Source organism: Balaenoptera ricei, chromosome 6 (assembly GCF_028023285.1).
Source record: "Balaenoptera ricei isolate mBalRic1 chromosome 6, mBalRic1.hap2, whole genome shotgun sequence".
NCBI lineage: Eukaryota > Metazoa > Chordata > Mammalia > Artiodactyla > Balaenopteridae > Balaenoptera > Balaenoptera ricei.
In genome coordinates this window covers 110,045,074-110,067,473 of record NC_082644.1, presented here as the reverse complement: position 1 = coordinate 110,067,473, position 22,400 = coordinate 110,045,074, and the positions used below count along the sequence as shown (strand labels likewise).

Genomic DNA, 22,400 nt, shown 5'->3' with positions numbered 1-22,400 from the left:
CTCACCTCTGTCTCCTCCTCTCCTTCCCTGCTGCTTCTGCCCCTCTGAACTACTTCCCACTCCCCTAATGCTCCAAGCCCTTTCCCGCCTCCCAGGGCAGCCTCAGGTCCCAAGAGGACACGAAGGTTCTAGGCCTTGAGCACTGGGGTCACTCAGGGGCTGCCTCACTGCCCTTCTCCCCTCTTTGACATCTGATGAACTCGTCCTCTTTCAAGCCTCAGCTCCTGCCACTTCAGTGAAGCCCTCCCTGATTCCTTGAGAACAGACCCAACTCCTGTCCACCCCCTGGCAGAGAAGTGCAGAGAGAAGGGGGCAAAGCCTCCAACTCCTTGCTTGCCCCTGGGTGCGCTCCTTCCTCACTCCTGGCCTCAGCTTCCCTACCTGTGAAGGGATCTCTGAGACTTCTCATTCTAAGCCCCCAGAATGAGCTCGCTCACAGGCTCTATTTGGGGGTGGGGAGAGCATCTCCAGGTTCACCCCAAGGTTGTGGAAGGCTGGGAAGGAGCTAGACTCAGCCTTGTTCTCCTCGGGAGGACAGGACAAGTACAGTCAAGAGACCCCAGGCAGCATCCTCAAGAGGCCTCGCTTGCAACTGGGGGGAGCAGACCCAATAATGAAGCACAGAAGACGCGGAGCAAAGGGAGGTCCACCTGGGATTGGGGGAAGGGGATCAGGGCAGGCTTCAGGCAGAAGGAGCTAAGGCTTGGAAGACAAGACCAAAGTAGAAAGAGCAGGGGGTAGAGGAGGATTCCAGACCAAGGGAACAACGTGAGACGGAAACCATGACACAGTGATGGCGAATGTATCTCAGTGCTACTACGCATGTCTCAAGGCGCTTGGCTCAGCATTTAGCTACAAGTCTCATTTATTCCTCTCAATCACCTTCGAGATAGGAATTGCGAATATCTCTGTTTCACAGAGTTAAGCAAGTTCCCCAAAGTCACAGCACTATGGAGTGGTGGAGCTGGGATGCGAACCCAGGCACCCGCCTGCCATGTCTGAGTAAACAGGGGTGACCAGGGCACAGAGGCTCAAGACAGTGGGGATGCAGGGAGGAGGAGAGTCTGGGGACTCCCGAGAGGCTTGTTAAGACCTCAAAGTCGGGCTCTGTTTTCCTTGCAGCCTGCTCCTGAATGGCACCCAACCCAGGCCAGGGTAGTCGGTGAAACCCCTTGAGGGTGACCCGCCCACACGTGGAAGCACACAGGCCACACAGAGTCCGAGGACCCCAGCCATGCACTTCCTTTGCACAATCTGCCTCAAGGATGCAGGGAGCCGCTGCTAATGAGTGAGCGCGCTGCGGAGCGGGGGAGGGGCCGGGAGCTGCAGCCAGTCAGGAGCCGGGCCTGTCAGCGGCCACCCCGACAGGCCGGCTCCGAGCTGTTGCCAGGGCAGCCCGGAGAGTCTGCCTTCCCAGGCAGACGGACTGAGAACCAGCTGCTCTCTCCTGGGCCACCAGCTCGGCCAGCCAGGGGCTCCCCATCCAGTGCCTGGCCCTTCCAAAGCCTCAGCACAAAATGTCAGGGGCCCCGTAGGGAGGGCCACTGGCATGGAAAGCCGTCAAGACAGAAAGCGTGGGCACGTCCTCACATGATGGAGACAAGCCCTTTGTCACAACAGTCCTAAACAGGGACCAGGGCCGGGGCTTGAGGCTTCTGGGCCAGGAGTTTCAAGAACCCAGGCCCATCTTGTAGGATCACCACTGAGTGGTCCCTGCCCCTCTCCTGAGGAGCCTGCAGCAGCAGGTGACCCACGGGCCTGGAGGGGAAGGGTCGAGAGGGAAGGTGACGGCGGGGGTGGAGCTGAGCGGAGAGCAGTAAGGGGAAGGCGGGACCCTGACTGGCCGCTCACCAGGCCTCCTCGCGGCATTCAGCACTGGCGAGATCAGACTAACTCTGCATGGGGAGGAGGACCGCGTAGGAGAGGCAAGGTGCCGGTCAGTTCTGTGTGCCCAGCGTGCTGCGAATCAGGATATCGGCCATGCTAAAGCACATCCAGGTGGATGACTGACGTGTGACAAACACACGAGTGAAACTTCAGTGAATCTGCCCAAGGGCAGACTCGCAGGGCCCCTAATCGGGACTCCGAGATGTCAGGGGGAGCTGCAACAAGCCCATTAAATGGTTTTCTGTACAACTGCACCAGATGGATGCAGTGTTCCTCTCATTTAGAAGTGTGTTTCCACTAGTATGATGAGTGGCTTCAAATGTGACCACTTATAAGAAGCCCACAGGGCATGGCCATGCTGTCTGTACCTGCTCTGAGATACAGGCAAGCTCAGCAAGCCGGCCCTTCACAAGCGACCTCTTGCGGTCCAGAACCCTGTTTGCCCCCGAGTCCCACCACTCAGTGGAAGACCCTGGCCCCCAGGCCAATGAGAAAGTTGGCAGTTCCTGCCACGGGAACCCTGGCATCACTGGGGAGTGAAACTCAGGTGCAAGGTGCTTCTCCAGGGCAGAAGGACAAAGTGGGGGGCTCACGAGAGGCCATGGGGCTGTCCTTCTGAGATGAGAGCCGGCTGAAATGTGTGTGCTTAGGGCAGGGCACAGTATGAGACTCGCCTTCACTGAAACTCTCTTCCTGGTAGTCGCTGGGGGCAAAAGAGACAGAGTCCCACCCACTGCCAACCATTAAAGGCTACAGAGACTTACTGAAGGAACCCGCTGGCTAAGCGGCCACCTGGACTTAGGAGAGAGAGACAGCAGGGATGGCCAATCGGAAATGTGTGGTGATGAAACACCAGGCTGGCTGTGGATCCCCTGGGTTCCCCACATTGGCCAAAGACCATGGTGGGAGCCACGGAAGCAAGCTCAGAGGTCAGCCCACTGTCTCCCTGCAAATAACGGAGCACCGTGAAAACAAACAGGTGCCCGTGGTGCCCAAGCTGGGGCAGAAATCGAGGGATCTAAGGTCTGGAATCCATCCATGGCCCAGGAAGGAGAAAAGGATGGGACGAGCCTTGACCTGGCTCCTTCTGCTTCACATCTGCCTGGGCCTAGGTTGGCCTGAGTCTCCCACAATGGAGGGACAGGGACTGCCTACAGGGAGATCCAAGATTTGGTACCCAGGGTCAGAGCCATCGCGGAGACCCCGAAACACCACCAGGAGTGGGTCTGGTCTGCCTGGCTTTCTGAGGGAGGGACTGGCTCCCTGAGAAGCAGGAGCAAGATGAGAAAGCAGACCTCGAGGCACCGACCACAGGAAGCCACTGGTGTCTCCCCCTGGCAGCACACTGCGCTGCTGGATTCCCTCTATACCTTCAGGGCCAGCCCCACAGTAGATGCCCTGCTGTTTAGCTGAAGAACTCAGCAGACTTCCTTTGGAAGTGGGATCTGAGCAGGACAAAGAGCCCTGGCTGGGTCTCTTCAACCAGACCAAATAAACACTCAGTCTCTCGCCAGGGGGGCTGCAGTTTAAATTTGGAGAGGGCAGGGAAGAGCCAATCCGAGCTGAGTTTGGGCTGAACTGGCTCTCAGCCAACAGCAGTAGGAACGCATCCCAGACTGAGTTTCGTCTGGGTCTCAGCCGCCCACCGGCTCCCCAAGCTGGAACAGGCAGTGGTACATCCAGCCCCAAGGTTATCCTACAGCATGATAACCCAGCACCCTCGCCACCAACATCCCCCAGAGGCATGGGACCCTTCCAGAGAGGGAAGAATCCAGAGCTTCTAGCTGGAGGTCTCAATACTTGAGTGGGTCTCAGAATCACCTTGTCCCTCCACAGTGGCAGACTCAGGCCAACCTGGGCCCAGGCAGACGTGAAGCAGAAGGAGCCAGGTCAAGGCTCCTTGGTACCCAGGGTCAGAGCTGTCACGGTGACCCTGAAGCACCACCATGACTACAGATCCTGGGGCTAGTCCTAGATCTGTGAATCTGACTCTCCTAGGTAGGGCTCTGGAATCATTCTGCCTGGTTCCCATGGCACCATGATGCTCAGCTGTATCCAGGAACCAAGGGAAGGTGAGGTGACCGTTGATGCCTCCCAAAGTCCCCTTCCCAGAGCCCACAAGGCATGTTTGGTCTTCCCTATCTGCTGCTGCCACTTCCTAAAACCCTGGGGAGTTACACAGGCCCAGGTGTAAGTCCAGACTCGGCCATTTAACGGCTCTATGACCTTGTGTTGGTCTCTTAACCATCTTCAGCTTCAGACTCCTCACTTGCAAATGAGAAAATGTCCATTTCCTAGGACTGCTGTGAGGCCCTCTTTTAGTCCCCTCGCTCCCAGACCCACTGGGTCTGCACAAGCTCTTCTGTCTGCCCAGAAGGCCATTCCCTGCGAGCTCAGCCCACCCCTCTCCTCCTCAGGCATGCCATCCCCACCACCCTGACGGATCAAACCCTCCAGTTCAGGGCTCTCAGTGCCTTCAGGACACACGCTTCCACTGCAATCACACATTGACCTGTGGGACACTTTCATGGCGGAAGGAGCCGGGGCTGGTTTTGCATCCTCCCCCAAGCCTGGCACACGGCGGGCCCTAACTGAACGGTATCCACTCTCCCCAGCGCCAGGCCATCAGAGCTCCCTGTCCCGTCCCTGGCTCCAGCCTTGACCACTCAGGAACCCCCGCTTCCAGCCCCTCCGATACTCCCACCAGCGCCCTGCCCTGGACGGTTCCTGTCAGACCATCCGGCACCTCTGGAGCCTCACACCACCACCAGCTGCTTCCTGGGACTCGGCCCTGCGTGGCTCTCAGATTTCTCGTAGTAACGCCTTCTCGGAGTTTCAAAAGCAAACCAAGTCATTTGCCCACTATTTTCTCCCATTGATTTCACAATGCATTTGCTATTTTCCCTCCATAATGACTCATTTAGCAGCAACAGAGCAATTAGGCAGACCACAGAATATTGATTTTCTAAGTGGGAGAAGTGTCCGCACAAATGTCTCCCTATGCCTGTCTCAGGCTGTCTCCCGCTACATGATGGGGTAAACCTGAGGGGGGCTGAGCTGGATCTGCTGGCAGGATTCTGGGGTCTCCAACAGAAGCTCAAAAGCATGGTGTGCGCATATGTGTGAGAGAGTGTGTGTACATGAGATGACATGATGAAATTATCATGTGACATACATGACCCCATGGAGACCTCAGAACCCTAGGAGGCAGGCACCATTATCACACCCATTTTAAAGATGACGAGACAGAGGTTCAGAGATTAGGTGACTTGTCTTAGATCACACAGGAAGTTAGGGAGCCGACACACAGACCTAGGTCTGTGTGTCGGTAGGGCAGAACTCTGTTCATCAGGGCGCCCTTGTGTGGCTTGCTCTCCATGGGACATGGGGGATGTGACATTGGGGGCAACGCAGTCCCTGCCATGGTGTGACCCAAGGAGATTCCTGAGACATGAAACAGTTGGTCTAGGTCCTGAGGTTGCACACCTCTGCCTCAGCGCAGCCTCCAAGCCTGCCTGCTGTAAACAGGTCCACCCCAGGATGCCCCTGGCCATCGGCCCTTGGAAAGGCCCGGAGAAAGACATAATGGCAAGACCCCCTTCCCTCCTCCTCCTCCACCCCCTGACCACCACCACCAGCCCAAGCAAGTGCCTGCCCAGCTCGTGGGGCACTTCAAATATCCCCTGCCTATAAAAAGAGAGGGCAGAAGAAAAGAGAGTCAGGAATGGTTTGATGAGCTGAGCATCTATGATATCTGCGAATGGCTCCCAAACCAGGCCTCGCTGCTGAGAGGATCCTATCAAACAAGAGCTTAGCTTTCCTCCTACCCCCCGCTCTCAGGAACTCACTCGAGGCAAGTGGGATGGGGGCTGTAGGGGCAACAGGTGCCCAAGGTCCTAGGGACCAACGCTAGCCTAACCCAGGGAGCAAATGGCCTCTTGATGGCCAAGGGAAAGAGCTGAAGGTCCAGCTAGCAGACATGGATTTAAATACCAGCTCTGCCACCATCTATGTGGCTTTGGGTGGAATAATGGCCTTCTCTGAGCCTCAGTTGCCTTACCTGTAAAAGGAATAATGCCTGCTCTGACACCTCCTTAGCTGTTATGAGGGCCAAGCAGTAAATGATAAAGTGCTACATAGGGACTTAACTGGTGGCGCAGTGGTTAAGAATCCACCCGCCAATGCAGTGGAAACAGGTTGAATCCCTGGTCCGGGAAGATCCCACATGCCACAGAGCAACTAAGCCTGTGTACCACAACTACTGAGGCTGTGCTCCAGAGCCCGTGAGCCACAACTACTGAGCCCGCGTGCTGCAACTACTGAAGCCCACACACCTAGAGGCTGTGCTCCGCAACAAGAGAGGCCACCGCAATGAGAAGCCTGCGCACTGCAATGAAGAGTAGCCCCCGCTCGCAGCAACGAAGACCCAACGCAGCCAAAAATAAATAAATAAATAAATTTATTAAAAAATAAATAAAGTGCTACATAAATGTTGGCTAGCGAAGCTCAACAAAAGGGAAGGTTTCTAAGAGCTGGCACTGCCCAGCAACGGGATGGCATCTCCCCATTATTGGCGATGTGCAAGCAGACCCTGGATAGTCCATGATTATGGGAAGCAGAGCATCCTATATACCTCCTGTATACCCAGATGCACATTAGCATAGTAAAGGCTCCCAGGAGTCAAGCACTGAAGAAATTTACTTGCTTTGCTTCCCTGACCTGTTTGTTGGACTATGGAATCCCCTCATCACAAATGCCCATTAACATCTGCAAGGATGTGGTGTTCCATGGAACCCGGTCCGAGAAATTCTCCTACGGGCGCTTTGGACAATGACCAGGGGACATAGGGAAGAAAGCAAGGCCTTTTGAGTACAACCCTCATTGGAAAGACTATAGGACCTTTCCCAATGTCAACTACAGGTCGGGAGCAGACCCAGTCCTCAACCTCCCTTCCTAGCATGACAGGGAGACAAATCCATATGCCCAGAGAGAAAATTCACTCCAACGAAACAACGTGCTCTTGCCTGAAAATTCACCATGACTGCCCTTACCCTCTGGGTCAGCAGGGCCTCGTCCAGGCTACCTGAAAGTGGGGCTAAGACTCCACAACCGTTGACCATATTTCAGAGTGGAAGAGTTTGCGGGGCCACAGAAAGCGGGAGACTGCAGGATCCCAAATCCCCTGTGTGTCCAGACCCCATCTGTGGATCCTGGCAGAAGGCAGCAGGCACGCCCAGCCCTGCCCACAGCGCTGCTGTGGCGCTGCATGGACATACCCCCTCCACCCCAGTGCCTCTCCTCTCTCTGGGGGGCTCCGTGCCAGGCAAGGCCGACGAGTCCCGGAACCATGGGCTCCCTGGAAGAGCTCCGGCAAACCCATCCATAATGGTGCAGACTTTGCTCCCAGCAAGGACAGAGCTTTATTAATTATTCAGGGAACAGTGCAATTATGCAAATCAGTGGGCAGCCTCTGCCCAACTGCTGTCTTCTGCAGGAGTCTGGGGGGAGGGGGTGCCCAGAGCCCAAGCAGCAGAGTACAAGAAGGGAGCCACCCAGCCCGTGAAAGGCAGAAGAAACCCCCCACGTTCTGGGCCCACAGAGGGCTCTGACCAGAACCAGGCCCCATCCCGCACACAGAAGAGCTAGGAGCTGCTTTGAGGAAAGATTCTGAAAACCTGGGGATGCCTTTTCCAAAAAAAGAAAATACCCCCAAAGCTACTGCTAGGCCAGCAACGCCATCATTCAAGGCTTGCTCCTGTAGGCCCTAAAGGCATGGAATACTTCCAAAGTTCCCTGTTTAAAATTACGCTTCTAAGGAGAGGTAACAACTCAGATTAGTGTTTACCCAAGAATGTTCTGCAGAATACTACTGCTCTCGGGGTGGGGGACAGGAAACCCTGCATTAAACAAGGTGAAACTGGTTTCTTTACTGCAGGACCTCTCAGGGCCTAGAGTAAGGATGCCCATGCCACCTGCGGAGGAGAACATCTAGTCTCACCTCCAGGAACCAGGAACCGAGTTTGATAAACTCTGGACAGACTGCTCACAAAATCCCCTGCCAGGTCCATCATCCCTTGACTCTGAAATCCCGTGGTGTAGGTTTTCACTACTCTCATAAACAGCCATCATCAAAAATGTGAACTTCACGTGCGCAGGGCAGCTAGACACGACCACCTCAGGCAGGCTGGCAGGGTGGTCAGAAGGCCCGCCCGTGGCCCTGCCACCACCCAGCCCTGCCTCTGCCCCCTCCCCGAGGCCTGGCAATTGTGCAGGTGCCCAGAACCATCTCAGGTCCACAGGGGGCTGGGTCGGCTGGGAGCCTGGCTGCACAATCAGCAACCCCCTCAGCCAGCCTAGCCAGAGGTCTCGGTGCCAGACTCACCTGCCTACCCACCCGTGCGGGACAAAGGCTGGGCTGGGAGGCCCTGCCCGCCATCATCACTGCTTTCCCTTCATCCACCTGCGCAGTGATGAAAGTGACCTCGACGTGCTGACCTGGGGAGGAAGGCTGGTGAGCCCACCCGTGACCTCTGCCACCCACCCCACCTCTCCCAAGATCATAAATCAACAGATCCAAATGCAGCCATGGCTCATGAGCTCTGCTAGGAGGAAAAGAGAGGTAGGGGCCCAAGGAGGAAGACACTTGTAATCACTGAGCAACTGCCAATGCGGGGGCAGTCCCCGAGCCAGCCCTACCCTCACAGCCTGGGGACCCCACCCACTGAGACCAGGAGGAAGGCCCGCCTCCACTGCCACACCCCCCCCACACCCCCTCAGGACTTTAGCACCCATAGTAGCCTCCTTCAGAGCTCGGGGTGGCCCCGGGACGCTGCCCCAGCCCCCTCTGGTGGCTGTCATGTTCTTTCATGTGGGAGACAGTAAAACACTCTGGAAACATCTAGGTGCAAATCCCGTCTATGCCACCCACCTACTGTCTGATAGGGGCAAGTGGCTTTTACCTGTCGGAGCCTCTGTCTCTCATCTGTAAGGCAGGGAGAGGGCAGCACCGGGCAGTAGTTAACAGCACAGAGCTGGGAGCCAGGCTCCTTGAGTTCGAATCCTACCTCTGCCATTCCAGCTGTGCAATTCACATTTCCTGGTTGGAAACCAGGGATAACAACAGCGTGTAGCACGTGGGCTGTTGTGAGGATGGAGTGGGTTCCTCTCTGTGAAGGGCTGAGAGCAGGCCTGGCCCACAGGATCTGTCCATCATGTTAACTATTATACTGGAGAGGGCCTTGGCTTTGAGTCCAAAGAGACCTAGATTCTCAATCCATCACAAGGGTAATCCCCAATAAGTGATTTTACCCCTCTGAGGCCAGTTTCAGCACCTGTAAAATGGAGGGAGGATAAAACAAGGGTAGTCAAGAGGATTAGAGATGACGTACAGACAGTGCACAGTGCCTGGCACACAGCAGACGCTCCATAAATGGCAGGTAGGTTAGTGATGATATTATTGACTGAGCAGGTCATGTGGAAAACAGAGACCATGAGAATAGTGGTTGATGGCAGGGCCTTGGATAGTAAAGCCAGTCCACCTGGGTTTGGATCCCACCTACGAGCCGTGTGACTTGGGCAAGTGGCTCAGTCTCTCCGGGCCTCAATTTTCCTCTCTGTAAAATGAGGACAGTAATATGGTACAGAGTGCTGGTGTAAGGATGACGTGCGAAAATGCAGGAAAGGAGCCCGGCCCATCAAAGGTGGCCACGCGGGGTAGTGGCTGGTGGGTGGTGGTGATATCGCAGCACTCAGAGAAGCTCGCCATGAAGAGGGCAGAGACGAAGGGCATCCTGTCCCACCTGCTACCATGGCTCCATCCCACGTCACCTCCAGGGACTTCACGACCTGAAGGCGGTGCAGCAAAGGCCGGGAAAGACAGGACGCTACCCTGTGCTAGGTACCTCCCCTCCAGGAATCCCAGAGTCCTGGGCACTGAGATATTAGTCTTTGTTTTGCTTTGTTGAGATGGAGAAACTGAGGCTCAAAGAGAAGCAGTCAGTTGAGCTCCGGGTGGCTGACTCCAGCACACCTGCTGACCTCCTGGCAGCTGGCAGCGCAGGGGATGGGGCCGGAAGGCACTCATGGGTTCAAATTCCAGCTCCATGGCCCACAGGCCCAGATTCCCCCTGCCCCACCCTCCCCCATCTTTCTCTCCCAATCTCAGCGGGCATCCAGCCTCCTCAGTTGGGGGGTACAGCCTAGGTCACCTGGCTTCTCCCGGGGGCCTCTGCACAGACAGCCACTCTCACCCCTGAGCCGAGACTCTCCAGGCTGTGCTTAAAGAGCTCCACTCCCAGGTGGGGGCCAAGGGCACCTTCCAGGCCTGAAACATTGGCTAGTCCTGTCCTATGGGCTTTGACTCAGTGGACCTGGGCTTGAACCACATTACTGCCACTCACTTGATCCTGGTGACCCCAGAGAGGAGTGACTACACCTCTCTGAACCACCTGTAACTAGGAAGTCGGCAAGAGGAGCGGGCCTCAGTGGCTCAGGTGGGCCAAGCACTGGACCTGGAGCTAGGAGACAAGTCCCAACTCCAACTCTGCCCCTTCACCTTTCTGAGCCTCCCCCATCTTGCCTGTAGAACGCAGACCACAGTCATAAATGCCCTAATTGCTCCAGGCGCCCTTAGGAGAGCTAGAGCACCAGTGTGAAAGTGCTTTTTACAGCGGGGAGCCCCGGGCAAGCACAGGCGGGGCTCCTGGCACTCCTGTTGGAGGGGGAAGGTTAGTTCAAAAGACATCACAACCTTAATAAGAAAGGGCACGGCACGCTAATGGGAAGATTCTAGGCCTCAACCAGGGAATGGATCGCCTAGGCATGGGGTCCCCCAATGTGTGACTTTGGGCCAGTCATGTTCCCCTCTTGGAGTTTCAGTTTCTACATCTGTGAAATGAGAAACAAAAAACCCTCTTACTATGAGGAATCAATAAGAACATAGCAGTGCCTAGGCAAGCTGCTGGCATACATCTGGGACACGGTCCTGCCCTCTGCAAAAGGAACAAACTTTGGGCAGTGGTTCTCACACTTTGGGGAAACGTGATTGCTCCACCAGAGTCTAATTCTGAAGGTCTAGGGTGGGGCCCAAGAATCTACATTTTATCAGGGGTCCTGCCTGGGGTGGGCTGGTCAGTCCTGCTCAGGGACCAGGCCCTCAGCTTCCAAGACAAGAGTGGGGTTTTATCAGAGCCAATTCTGGGACTGAGTTTCCTGATGAAATCTGGGGAAGGTGGAAAGGGGGAAAGAAGGGTAATAGGAGTAGAGGGGTGGGGCTGTGAACAATCTATTAATCAATTTCCTCCCCAGCCGGAAACAGTAATTGCTGGGCGCACACATCCTTCACATGCTAACAGTCTGCAGCTGCAACAGGAAGCTTCCACTGCGAATGTCAACAAGACAGCATGAAATTAACTTCCCCTTAGTCAGTGGGCACAGGGAGCTGCTGCACTAACTCACTGCCCTCAGTATGAAAACTCCCCAGGACAATGTCGCATCAAATTAGAGCCTGTGCTACCACGGTGGCATCTATATTTCTACCCGAAGTGCTCTTTTACAACCAGGCCCTGCAAACAAGGGCTGGGAGAAAGGTCAGGGCTAGCCGAGGCAGGCGATGGTCCCGGCGTTAACTGGGCCCTGGCCAGAGCCAGCCGGGACCCCTCAGCTCCCCCATGGGGGCTGCCCACCAGAAAAGGGAGGCAGGGGATCACTGCGACAAGGAGTAACTCACCCCTCAGAGCACCTGCTGTGGGGAAAAGTGCAAACCCAACCTTCTATCTGGGCCAATTCCTGGCCCGCCAGCCCCCCTGGAGACACGGGGAGACAGACTTGTGGCTTTTCCGAGTTAGCAGTGCAGCAGGCCCAGGAGGCAGGTTCCTGCGCTCCAGCCTGGCCTGTGGCAGTCCAGGTACAAGCAGGAGGGGCGGCAGGAGGTGGGGCAACAAAGCCCTGCTCAGCTGCCTTTGGGAGAATGCAAAGACGTCCTGGAGGCTGCCCTCTGGCCCCTCCCCTCCTGGCAGTTAATCACCAGGCAGACCCCCAGTGCCTCCCCAAAGCACAAAGTGCTGTGTTCGGGCCTCCCAGCAGCCCGCCCCAGGCCGCCATCAGCCGCGGCCTTCGAGGGGACGACCCCAGGGGTCAGGTGCACGCAGGCTTCCTGAGCGGGTGCGAGTGGGGGTGTCTGGGGAACGCCCTATTCTTGGCACACCCCCAGGATCAGGCTTGACCTCCAACCTTGGGGTCACTTCTTACCCTCCCCAGGAACGCACAGAGTATTCCCAGATAGGCTGCCAGGGACCCTGCAGGAGGGATCCCGTCTCCCTCTCCTTCCCCTGGGTCCTCACCGCACCACCCGCCTGGCTCAGAGGGGACCTCTGGTGCACAACTGGTGGCTTCCACAGGCACCTGGCTTCCAGTTGCCAAGGAAGGTTCTTACATGTGCACGCCCGGTAGGCATGTGGTGTGGCCTGTAGGCAGGACCTGGGAGGCAGCCCAGGCTGTGCCCCCAGTATGTGTGAGATGCTGTGTGCCCACCCACAGGCTCACACATGCCCACAGAGGACGGAGATTCCCTCTGTCCCAGGAGGGGACAGTAACACAGGCCACCCTTCCTGGTGCCCCCAGCTGGGAGGGGTAACTTCCGCATCACTCCCCTCACAGTCATCTCCTCTGGGCTCTCAGCCTGTCCTCTGACGTGGGTGGGCAGGATCACAGGTGACTCTACACTGAGCACTGAGGGGGAGCAAGCCCCTGGTGGAGATCTGGTCCTCTGAGAAGCTGCCTCAAACTCTGGAATTGGGAGGAGGGGTCCCATAGGCAGCAGCCCAAAGGCCGCTAGAGGAGTAGCAAAGGGGTTAGTTTCACTGTAGAGTGGCCGGTGACTGTCCCGTCCATAGCCCAGGCCTCAGGCATGTCGCCTGGCTGCTCTGGGGCCTCAGAGGGTGGGGGTAGGAGTGGTACAGCCTCATGTCAATCCGCCAGTCCGGGCTTGCTCTCCGTGGCCACTCACATACCCCACCCCAGGCTGGGAATGCGGCCCAAGCCACTCCTCGCAGGCGGATGGACTGTCGGCCAGGAGACCCAGCATTAGCAAGGGGCGCTTTTCCACTCACCGCACCAAGTCACCCAGGAGGGCGGGTGGGGGAGGAGCTAAGTGGGCCCTGCCACCTGGCAAGGAGTCACACGCCAGCCGTGGGAGCTGGATGTTTTCCTTCTTGCCTTTTCGGTCTCCCTATGATCTCCAGCTCGCTTCTGTGGCCCTCTAAAATAGCCATTAATTAGAGCCTGGTAATTAACTTTCTGGTTCAAGAAATATTTTGCAAAGGAATTCCATTAAAGAGTCAATTTGCATATCCTCAGACATGGGACCTGGAAATAAGCAGGGTTACTCTGGGAGAATGCGAAAGGCCTCACCCACAGCACCCCTCAGGCCTGGCACCCAGGCCTGGGCTCTGCAGGCACCTAAAGGCATGAGGGGACTCAGAGGGTGGCTGTCCTGACGGCCTGGGGATATGCTGAGCCCTGGGAGGCTCTCCCCAAGAAGGCAGGCAGTTTGTTCACAAAACTGGCCAGCTCGGTGGCCACACGCCCAGACAGCAACTGCACACACGCACACAGATGCGCACATGTGAGAGCACAAACACAGAACACACCACGCACACGGCGAAACAGGATGTATGTAAACACACACGCACATGCCGATAGACACGTACACATAAGAAAACAGACACAGTAAGAACAGTAGCCAGCACTCATTGAGCACTTAGAATGAACCGTATGTCCATATTCGACCTACAGAAAGAGCCACTTCATGTGCCAACCCAACATGAAGTGCCAGGCACTGTTCCAAATGCTTTACATGCGATTACTCATCTCAGATGCACAGACGTGTACAAGGACACTTACATATAACGCACACACACCTTCATGAGGGCAGATGCGTACTTGTAAGACACACAAAACCACGCACTCATGGATGTACACATGCCTACAGACACTTGTACAAAAAAAGGCTTCTCTAGCTTTTAAAACCCCAGCCTGGGGCTGATCACATTCTCACTAGCTAATTTCCACCGTTCCTAAAAATATTGCCCGGCTCAGATCTCTGGAAAATACACGAGGGAGCTGCAGATCTAAAAGGAGGGTGATAAAAATGAGAAAGCAAAAATAAATTGGTTCTTCTCCAAGTCTGGGTCATGTTCTGTGGCTTTCCCCTCCCTCCGGAGATGAGGCTCAGAATCATGTGCTCGTTAGTGGGGCTCCAGTCAGCCCTGCCCCAAAGGTGCCCATGGGGATCCAAGAACAATGCTGCAGGTGGGTCGGGACGTGGTCATGAGGCCTGGCTTCTGTAATGGTCCCACCACCACGCCTTTGACCCTGTGCCTCAGTTTCCCTGAATCTAACAGTCCCTTCACCACCTACCTATTCTGCATGGTGAAAGACCTTTCAAGGTGCTGTGTAAATGCCAGGCCTCCTTATGATAATTATCGGATTAAGAATTAAATCTGATTCCCTTATGGAGAGGAGAGCAGAGGAGGGGGGAGCTGGGAAGCATTCCTTGCAGGTAATTAATGAATTCCCAGCCATAGCGCTTGGTAGACAGAGACCCATTTAACAAAGATCCACCTACATGAGGCCTCTCAGAGCTGAGGAAAGCCAAACAGGGCAACTAAGACTCCTGCAAGGGCCTTGTCAGAACGTTCAGAAGGCAAAGGACACGAACAGACAAGACTCAAAAGCAGCAGCACTACTGGCCATTAAACTCAGGAAAACAGTGTTCAATCACTAACAAGCAAGAAATGCAAATAACAAAGAATTTTTCTGCCTATACAAATGACAAAGATTGTGTTAATGATGACACCCAATGTTTTTAAAGGTCTAAGGAAACAGGTGGGCACCCTCAAAAATCATTGGGGGAGTGTAAATTACTACAGGCTCTCGATGGGAGGCATTTTTATCAAAAACCTGAAACTGTTCATATTCTTCCACCTAGTAATTCTAAGACTTTACCTCATGAAATCAATCACAGATGCAGATAAATGATGCATACTCAAGGATTAAATACCAGCACCATTTTTAATAAAGAAAAACTAGACATAACCTAAACGCCTAAATTACTAAAAACAAGTATGGCCTGAACATCAGATGGAACAGTGAACTTTACAAATCAATTTTTAAAACACATATAGTAGAGGTTTGCTTTCCCAGGTGTAGACAAGAACCAGGGTCATTCCACTTGGCTATTTCTTGTGTTCAAAGTAGTAATGATCCTCTGTACAGCCCCTTTCACCTTATGAGGGACAGCAACATAGAGTATTATCTCTCGAACTCAAAATAACACCGCACGATTGCATGTTATTATTCCCACACTGCAGATGAGAAAACTGAGGCTTACCAAGATGAAGGGCCTGTTCCCCACCAATATTAACTACCGCTTACTGAAAACCTAAAACACACTTGTCTAACCGCTCTCGTGTGTTATAACTTATTTAATAAAATTTTAGAAACATTTAAGAAACGTGGAAGACCCAGTGTGAGTTGCTAAGGAAACAGTACTGAACAGGACAGACATTTTCTATTAAACACATGCTGAATATATTAATATCGCTTCCAACGACATTATTATCATCAGGCCCATTTTGCCAATGTGCAAACTGAGGCTCAGAAAGATTAAGTGACTTGCCCCAGGAATGAATGCCTGGCTTCAAATCCAAAGATCACATACTTCCCATTATTCCCAGAGACAAAGATGCCCAATCATCTCAACATCACCCAAGGGAAGGCAGAGAAGGACCAGGCTCTCCCTGTCTACAGCAGGGGAGGGAGCGAGTGGAGAAAACCCAGGCCTGGGTGCCCAGCCCTTCCTGTACCTACTGTCAACAGAAAACAGATTCCGTCTTCCATTTTTTCCTGTTCCTCATCAAGCTTCCTCTCCTCCCACCAAGGAATGCCTCACCCAAAGGGGTAGAATTGATTCTTGCCTACTCAGGGCCGGGTGAGGGTCCCTGAAAGCCCCCTCCCCCCACTTCCAAATTATCTCCCTCCCTAGTCTTACACTGCCTGGAATCCTACCATTAGTAACTTTCAGGTGTGGGAACTCCAGGCAACACACATACTCCCTGTAAGGGAAATCAATCTCTCACTCCACACATATCAGCCTTGGGTAACTGCACCTGGGTTGCCCGCCTGTGTGGAGGGCCAGACTCACCCAGATACAGTATCAGGGAGAAAAAAAAATGAGGAAAGCACAGTATTGCCAGCTGACCCTCCTAGCTACTCAGCAACATTAATAAATAAATGAGTGACTTGGAAATTATCTTCTGGGAAGGCAGAAGCACAACATCCGAGATCGCTTTTACCAACATTAAAACAGTCTTGTAAATGAAGCAGGAACATTTCCAGCCTGCAAAACAAAAGTGCTTTTGCCAGCACACCTTTCACCTGGAAAGCCTCCGAGCGGCATTCATTTCTGTTATCCACGGGAAATGATTACCTGTCCTTGGTGCTTATTTCCAAAACCTCCAAAGGAGAAATGAGCGTTGAGGCATCCAGTGATCTTGGAGACCGGCTGGGAACCTCCCCCAGGCTGTCTTCAGGGAAATAAGTACAAAGGCTCAAACCTGTCCTGTGGTCCTCGGGGACCCCAGAGCCCAGTTGTGCCCACCAAGCCCTGGCTGGCTTGACCCCAGCCTCACAACCAGGCCTCAGCCCTCTCCCCGCATCAGCCAACTTCAGCGTCTCCACACCTGGGGCAGACTCCTTTCCCAGGGAGCTGAAAGATCCCAGAACGGAGCCAACTGGATGAGAGAAGCCAGAGAGAATCCCAGCGCAAAAAAAAAAAAAAAAAAAAAAGCTCCCAGATGAGAGAATCCCAGCTCAAAAAGAAAATAACCTCCCCAGCACAGAGAGCGTGCAACAAAGCCGCTTCAGCAGCCATAAAGCAGACAGATTCATCCAGAGTCAGAACCCAAGTGGCCGCCCCTGAGTCCCCCTGTGCTCCTTCTCCACATGAGGCAGCCACGGGGGCTCACATCTACCACCCTAGAGGCCCCCAGCCCCCTTCCCGTGCCCATCTCCTCAGTGAGGCCGCTGTCTCTGCACTTACCCCCTTCCCAGGGAGAGGCACGGCAGCCCAGTGGGGTCCCATGGAGCCGGGAGTCAACGCCCTCCTCACTGCTGAGCCAGCCCAGTGGGGTCCCATGAGCCAAGCCAAAGGCAGCCGTCCCGTCTTCCCAGCCTTCAGCAGCAGCACCACCACCACCACCACCCCACGGCAGAGCGGAGGGAGGCGCCTCTCCACTCACCCAGCGTTGACCGTGAGCTTGGGGGAGGGGGGTGGGGGTCGCCAGAGTTGGCTTGACTCACTCAACTCCAAACAGGGCGAATCCAGGGACTGCCCCAGAGAAACACCTGCCCAGCCATCCCACCAGCAGCCGATAAATCTACTTCAAAGCAAAGCAGCACATCAGGAGACCCCAGTCCGAGTAAAGCCCACTGCCGCTCCAAGGCTGGACAGAAGGACTTCAAACTCAGTCTCTCTGCCTGTCCGTGGGAAGTCTGGGCTCCCTTCCTGTGCCAGAGAAGCCACCAAGCCAGATTTTGTTTATAGAAAATTAATAAGACAATTCCACACCACTGTCAGTGACATTCTGCTCCAACCGCTACCGTTTACCACCGTTTCTAGAAACAGACTTGTAGTCTTACTCCCTACCCACCCCGCTCCGTGCCCCTCCGGCATGTGGCAAAGCTGACCTGAGGCCAAGCTGGGCAGGACCTGCTCCAGGTCATCTCAGCCAGGCCCTGACCTCCGGCCAGGGTTGCCAGCCGAGCGCTCGCCGGCGTCTCCATGCAGGCTTCCCGCTGGAGGGAGGTAAACATGGCATGCACGCTGTCTGCTCCCAGGAGGGCAGGCACACTCAGAGGCCGGACCGCCTGCCGTCTCTCCTGTTCCCCGGACACCCACACATGCACACAAAACTGGGTACGTACACGAGGCCCTGCATGCGGGTGCAGAGGGTCCTGACCCCCACCAAGGAAAGCGCAGAGAAGGGCATGTTCCTGAGGAAGAAAGCCAGAGGAAGGGGCCGGGCGGAGGGAGGAAGGCAGCAAACCGGGTGGCCTGCCGCCCAGACAATAACAAAGATGGGAACCGAGATTTTCAAAGACGCAGTGGCTGCACCCAGCGCTGAGCTCTGGCTTGGCTAAATCTTCCTGCCAGGGCACGCCTGGTCCCCTGGGGCACCACGGCCATCAGAAAAAGGCTGAGGGTCCTGCCTCGGGCTGGGCTTGGCAGCTGGGGCAGGAAACCAGCTGCAGGCAGTGGTGAGGATGCATTAGAGAGAGCAGCTCCGGGCTGATGGAAATTAAAGGTCTAGTAATTCTCCTGGAGAGTGGAAAGAGTACTCTTCGGGAAGATGCCAGGGGTCAGTTAAACAGTCACTCAACCTTGGGCAGGAGTTGGGCTAGAACTTGTACTCCTCTGGAACCAAGGGGGAGGGGAGAGACATTTTCATTCTACCTGTGCCTCCCTTACAGGGAGTGCCAACTCACCAATCATACACAGGGGCACAGCCCTCTGAAGGAAGGCAGATGCCAGGGGCCTGAGATGCTGGGGCTGAATGCCGAAAAGGCTCCTTGCTGCCCGCCTGTTCTTTCACCTCCACTTAGCTGAGCAGGAACACGTTCTAACTGGCACCAGAATCCACCACCATGCTGTGCCCAAGCAGAAAGGTGCTGGGGCTGGCACGGCTCAAGGAGGGGGGACCTGGGCCCCGAGAGGCTGTGTCCGCCCGGTGTCCCCGCAAGCGAACAGGAGGGCTTGCCCTTGCGAACTGAAGCCTGCTCCTTGCCAGTGACTCCTGGCAGGCTGAACCACCTCCTCTCCTCCTCCTCTGCCCCACAAGCCACCTCCCCTTGGAATTTCCACACCTGCTCCTGGCTTGCCTAGGAAAAGGAAACAGGGAATAGGAGGCACCCCTGGGAGTGGAGAGGTGAGGGAGGGAAGCAGCTGCCCCGGGCTGGAAAGGATGAGGCCCTTATTCCTTGGCCTCAGGCAATGCCCCTGAGCTCAGGGCCCCGGCACTGCCCGCTCTGCTCGCCCCAGCCCCCAGCGGAGCACGCGCCCTACTTACAGCAGATGTGCCCCCTAAACGGCCCAGCCCCCTGCTCCTCCCCTCCAGATGTTCACCCTTTTCCTCACCGCTGGGTCTCCGCAAAACCCAGCCGAAATGCCTTTTGTATCGGACACTCAAGGGCTCCAGAGGCAGGGGATGGATCCTGGGGTGGAGGCGCCACTTCTGTCCCCAGCTCCGGGCACTGCACCGCCCGGGAAACAATGCCCACCTCGGCGAGGCGAGGCAGGACTTCCCGGCGAGGGCACTTCCCTCCCGGCCTCGCCCCGAGGCTCGGGCACCCGGTCCTCACCCCTGGGGGAGTGAGAAGGGTCCTCCCGTCGCGCCCCGCCCCCGTCCGAGATGGCCCCACAAGTTGCCGGAGGGCGGCGTGGGGCGCCCTCGCGCTTTCGGCGCGCCCCAGCCCGGCTCTCGCTTTGTCCCCGCGCCCTCCGGGGCGCATCCCGGGGCGGCGGCGCGCGGAGGCCGAGCCGGCGACGACGGCGGGCTCACCTCTCATTGTCCGCGGCGGAGGCGGAGGCGGCGGCGGCGGCGGCGGCGCTCCGGAACCCCGGCAGGATGTGGCGGAAGCTGTGGTTGCGGTCCAGCTTGGGCTGGCTCTTGGTGCGCTTGATGGAGCCCTTGAGGCGGCGGCTGAGGAAGCCCTGCGCGCGGGGCGACAAGAGGGGGAAGGGAGGCGGGGTTAGCGCGGCGGCGGCGGGCCCGGGACCCGCGCGGAACCCGCGCCCTGGCTCGGGCGGCCGTGCGGCCGAGGGCGGGCGCGGGCTCGGGGTGGTCCCTGCACCTCGCGGCCCGCGCCGCCCGCCCGCCGACCGAGCGCCGACGGCCCGGCCCGCGCAGCGCGGCCCAGCCCACCCCGCGCCGCCAGCCAGCCAGCCAGCCAGCCAGCCAGCCACGTCGCCCCCGCCCCCTAAGCCGCTGTTGCCATGGCGACGCCGAGCCGAGCCGCGCCGGCCGAGACCGAGGACGCCCGAGCCCCCCGGGCGCGGGGGCGGGAGAGCCCCCGGGGGCTGAGGGGGCGGGGCTGAAGAGGGGCGGGGACCCTCGGGGGGCCTCCGCGGCGGCGGCCTCCGCAGCAGCAGCCTCCTCACCTCTTACAGTAACGAGGTCACACACCGCCACCCACCTGGAGGAGTCCACGCCCTCCTCCCGGTCCTGGATTGCCAAAGCGCCTTCCTCCACCCGCGAGGTCGATGTTCTCAGCCCGGGTGGTACAGATGGGGGAAACTAAGGCTCTGCGAGCAGGCGTCCGGTCCTCCGGGGAACGGCCGGCTAGCGCAGCTCCTGGTAGTACCCTGGACCCCTAACCTGGGCGTCTTTCCTTTCGCAGGTGACCGTCACAGGCCCTCGGGGTGGAGCCCTTTGCCTGGAACCGTTGTACCCCAGCAGGGGCAACCACCTTGGGGACAGTGTGACCTAGTATCTAGCTCAAGGAGAGGCCGAGGGGCTGAAGGGTTTGCTGAGTACCCCCACTGCGTGCTTCAAGATTTGGAGCCAGGTCTGAGGGAAGGCTGGACCTTCTCTAGAGAGACTGCTGCCTGCTGGCCCATTCATGACCCATGGCGGGTAGGGGTCCACTCCTGGGAAGAGTATGACAGACCTCAGCCGGGCCTCCCCATTAGGCCACTCATGCATCTATCAGACTGCGCTGGACTCCGAGACCAGAACCTAAGCTGAGCGCAGCCCCCAGAGCTCCGGGTCTAATGGAAGAGAGAGGGAGGAGACAGAGTTCAGTACAGCAGGTTGAACCAGTCTACCCTGGGGTAGATTTGGGGGCTCAAGGGGCCACAGCCTGGGGTGTTCTGGACTTGGTGCCCTCAGGCAGTTGGAGGGAGAGGAAAACTGCAGGAAGAGGGATTCCCTGTGGGTGGCGTTGTCTGAGAGGGATTCTGGGCACTCATCCACCCCAGCCTCAGTTCCAGGTGATATAAGGATAGAAGGGAATGGGATATTAACTCATTTTAGAGTTAATGTTGTTCACGATCTGAACACCATATTTCATCCATCACACAATAAAGGGTAGGCTTGGTGGCCCTCTCTGCTCTGGGGGGAGAGTTGGACATTTGCTGTAGTCCACGCCCTTACTGGATCTGTCCATCTCTATGGCCCTAGCACCCGAGACTGACGAGAGCAAATGTTGGTTGTACACATCATCTCATGTCACCCACACAAACAGAAATGACAGAGAAACATCCCTTTCTGCAAATGAAGAAACCTTGCTCAGAGAGGTGAAAGGACTCACCCAAGGACACACAGCTCTCAGACCTGCCTAATGTCAGAGCTTTTCCCATAGGACCCCCCTCTTCCGCCCACCCTCTTCAAGCTTTCCCTTTTCCCATCTTTCTGCCCCTACTTTTTCCTCCCCCTCAATCTCTCCCATCCATAGAAGGCTTATCCCTGTGGCCACCTGTCAGAATTCTGCACATCCTTCAAGGCCCAGCTGAAATGCCACCTTATTCAGGCCTTCCCAGGCAGTGGAGTCCAAATGCCTCTCACCTCTACAGCTTGGTATCACCCATCAAGGTACTCTAATCAGTTGCAGTTTAACAATGATCTCTTAGGGGTTAGGGACTGCAGGAGGGACCCTCTTCCAGAGTGGTGACCCACAGACAGGACAAGGCCTAATGCAGAGGGACCACAAATGGTGGCGGGCCAGGGGGACAGCAGGCTCTCTGGGAGACACAGCATGAAGGCAGGGACCTGCACCCCTGAATAAGCTCTGGGGTCTCCCAACCTTGGCCTCTTGGCAGGTGTGGGGGGAGGGGAGATGCACCTGGCTAACTTGGATGGGTTCTTCTCTCGCAGGTGTGGTTGTCAAGCAAGTTCCCCCAATGGGCTTGTACTTTTTATTGGTTTTTATTTTCTACACTGATTAAAATCTCACAATTTTTTACACTCTTGTGGTACAAAGAACCACAAAGCATGTTTCACAATTTATGGAGCTCATTATGTAGCAATATGGACGGCTTTATCCTATTCCTGAGTTTAAAAAAAAAAAGTTTTCTTCCTTCTAAGAGGTTGAGTGGGACAGTATCACTTCGTCTTCCCCACCCCCACCCATCAAGGCTACACTTAATGCTCCTCTGATAAGTATCACCTGTAAGCATCCTTGAAGCCTACTCTGAATGTACCTCCCCAAACTGACCATGACCTGGGGGGCTCAAACTCTCTATAATATTCATTCATTCACCGTTTGTCAAGCGCCTACTATGTGCTAGGCATAGTGACCAAGACCGACATGAACACTATGAGGTGAGCAGTGTACTGAATAACAAGAGGACAGGGAGCTCACCTGTCCCCCACCTCACCACACATACCCACCATGGAGGACCTTATGTCCCCCAGAGGACCCAGCTCAGGGCTCTACATATGGCAGGCTTAACAAAT

General features: G+C 56.0%; 1 protein-coding gene across 10 annotated transcripts in view; it reads right to left on the bottom strand.

The window, feature by feature from the left end:
* The window catches only part of DAB2IP (DAB2 interacting protein), a 193,688-nt gene that overhangs the window by 63,427 nt on the left and 107,861 nt on the right, over positions 1-22,400 (bottom strand). For all 10 annotated transcript variants that reach the window (XM_059925527.1, XM_059925534.1, XM_059925524.1 and 7 more), the window contains one exon: positions 19,506-19,657. In XM_059925527.1, the coding sequence (XP_059781510.1) occupies positions 19,506-19,657 (152 nt within the window). The remainder of the gene's footprint in view (positions 1-19,505; positions 19,658-22,400) is intronic.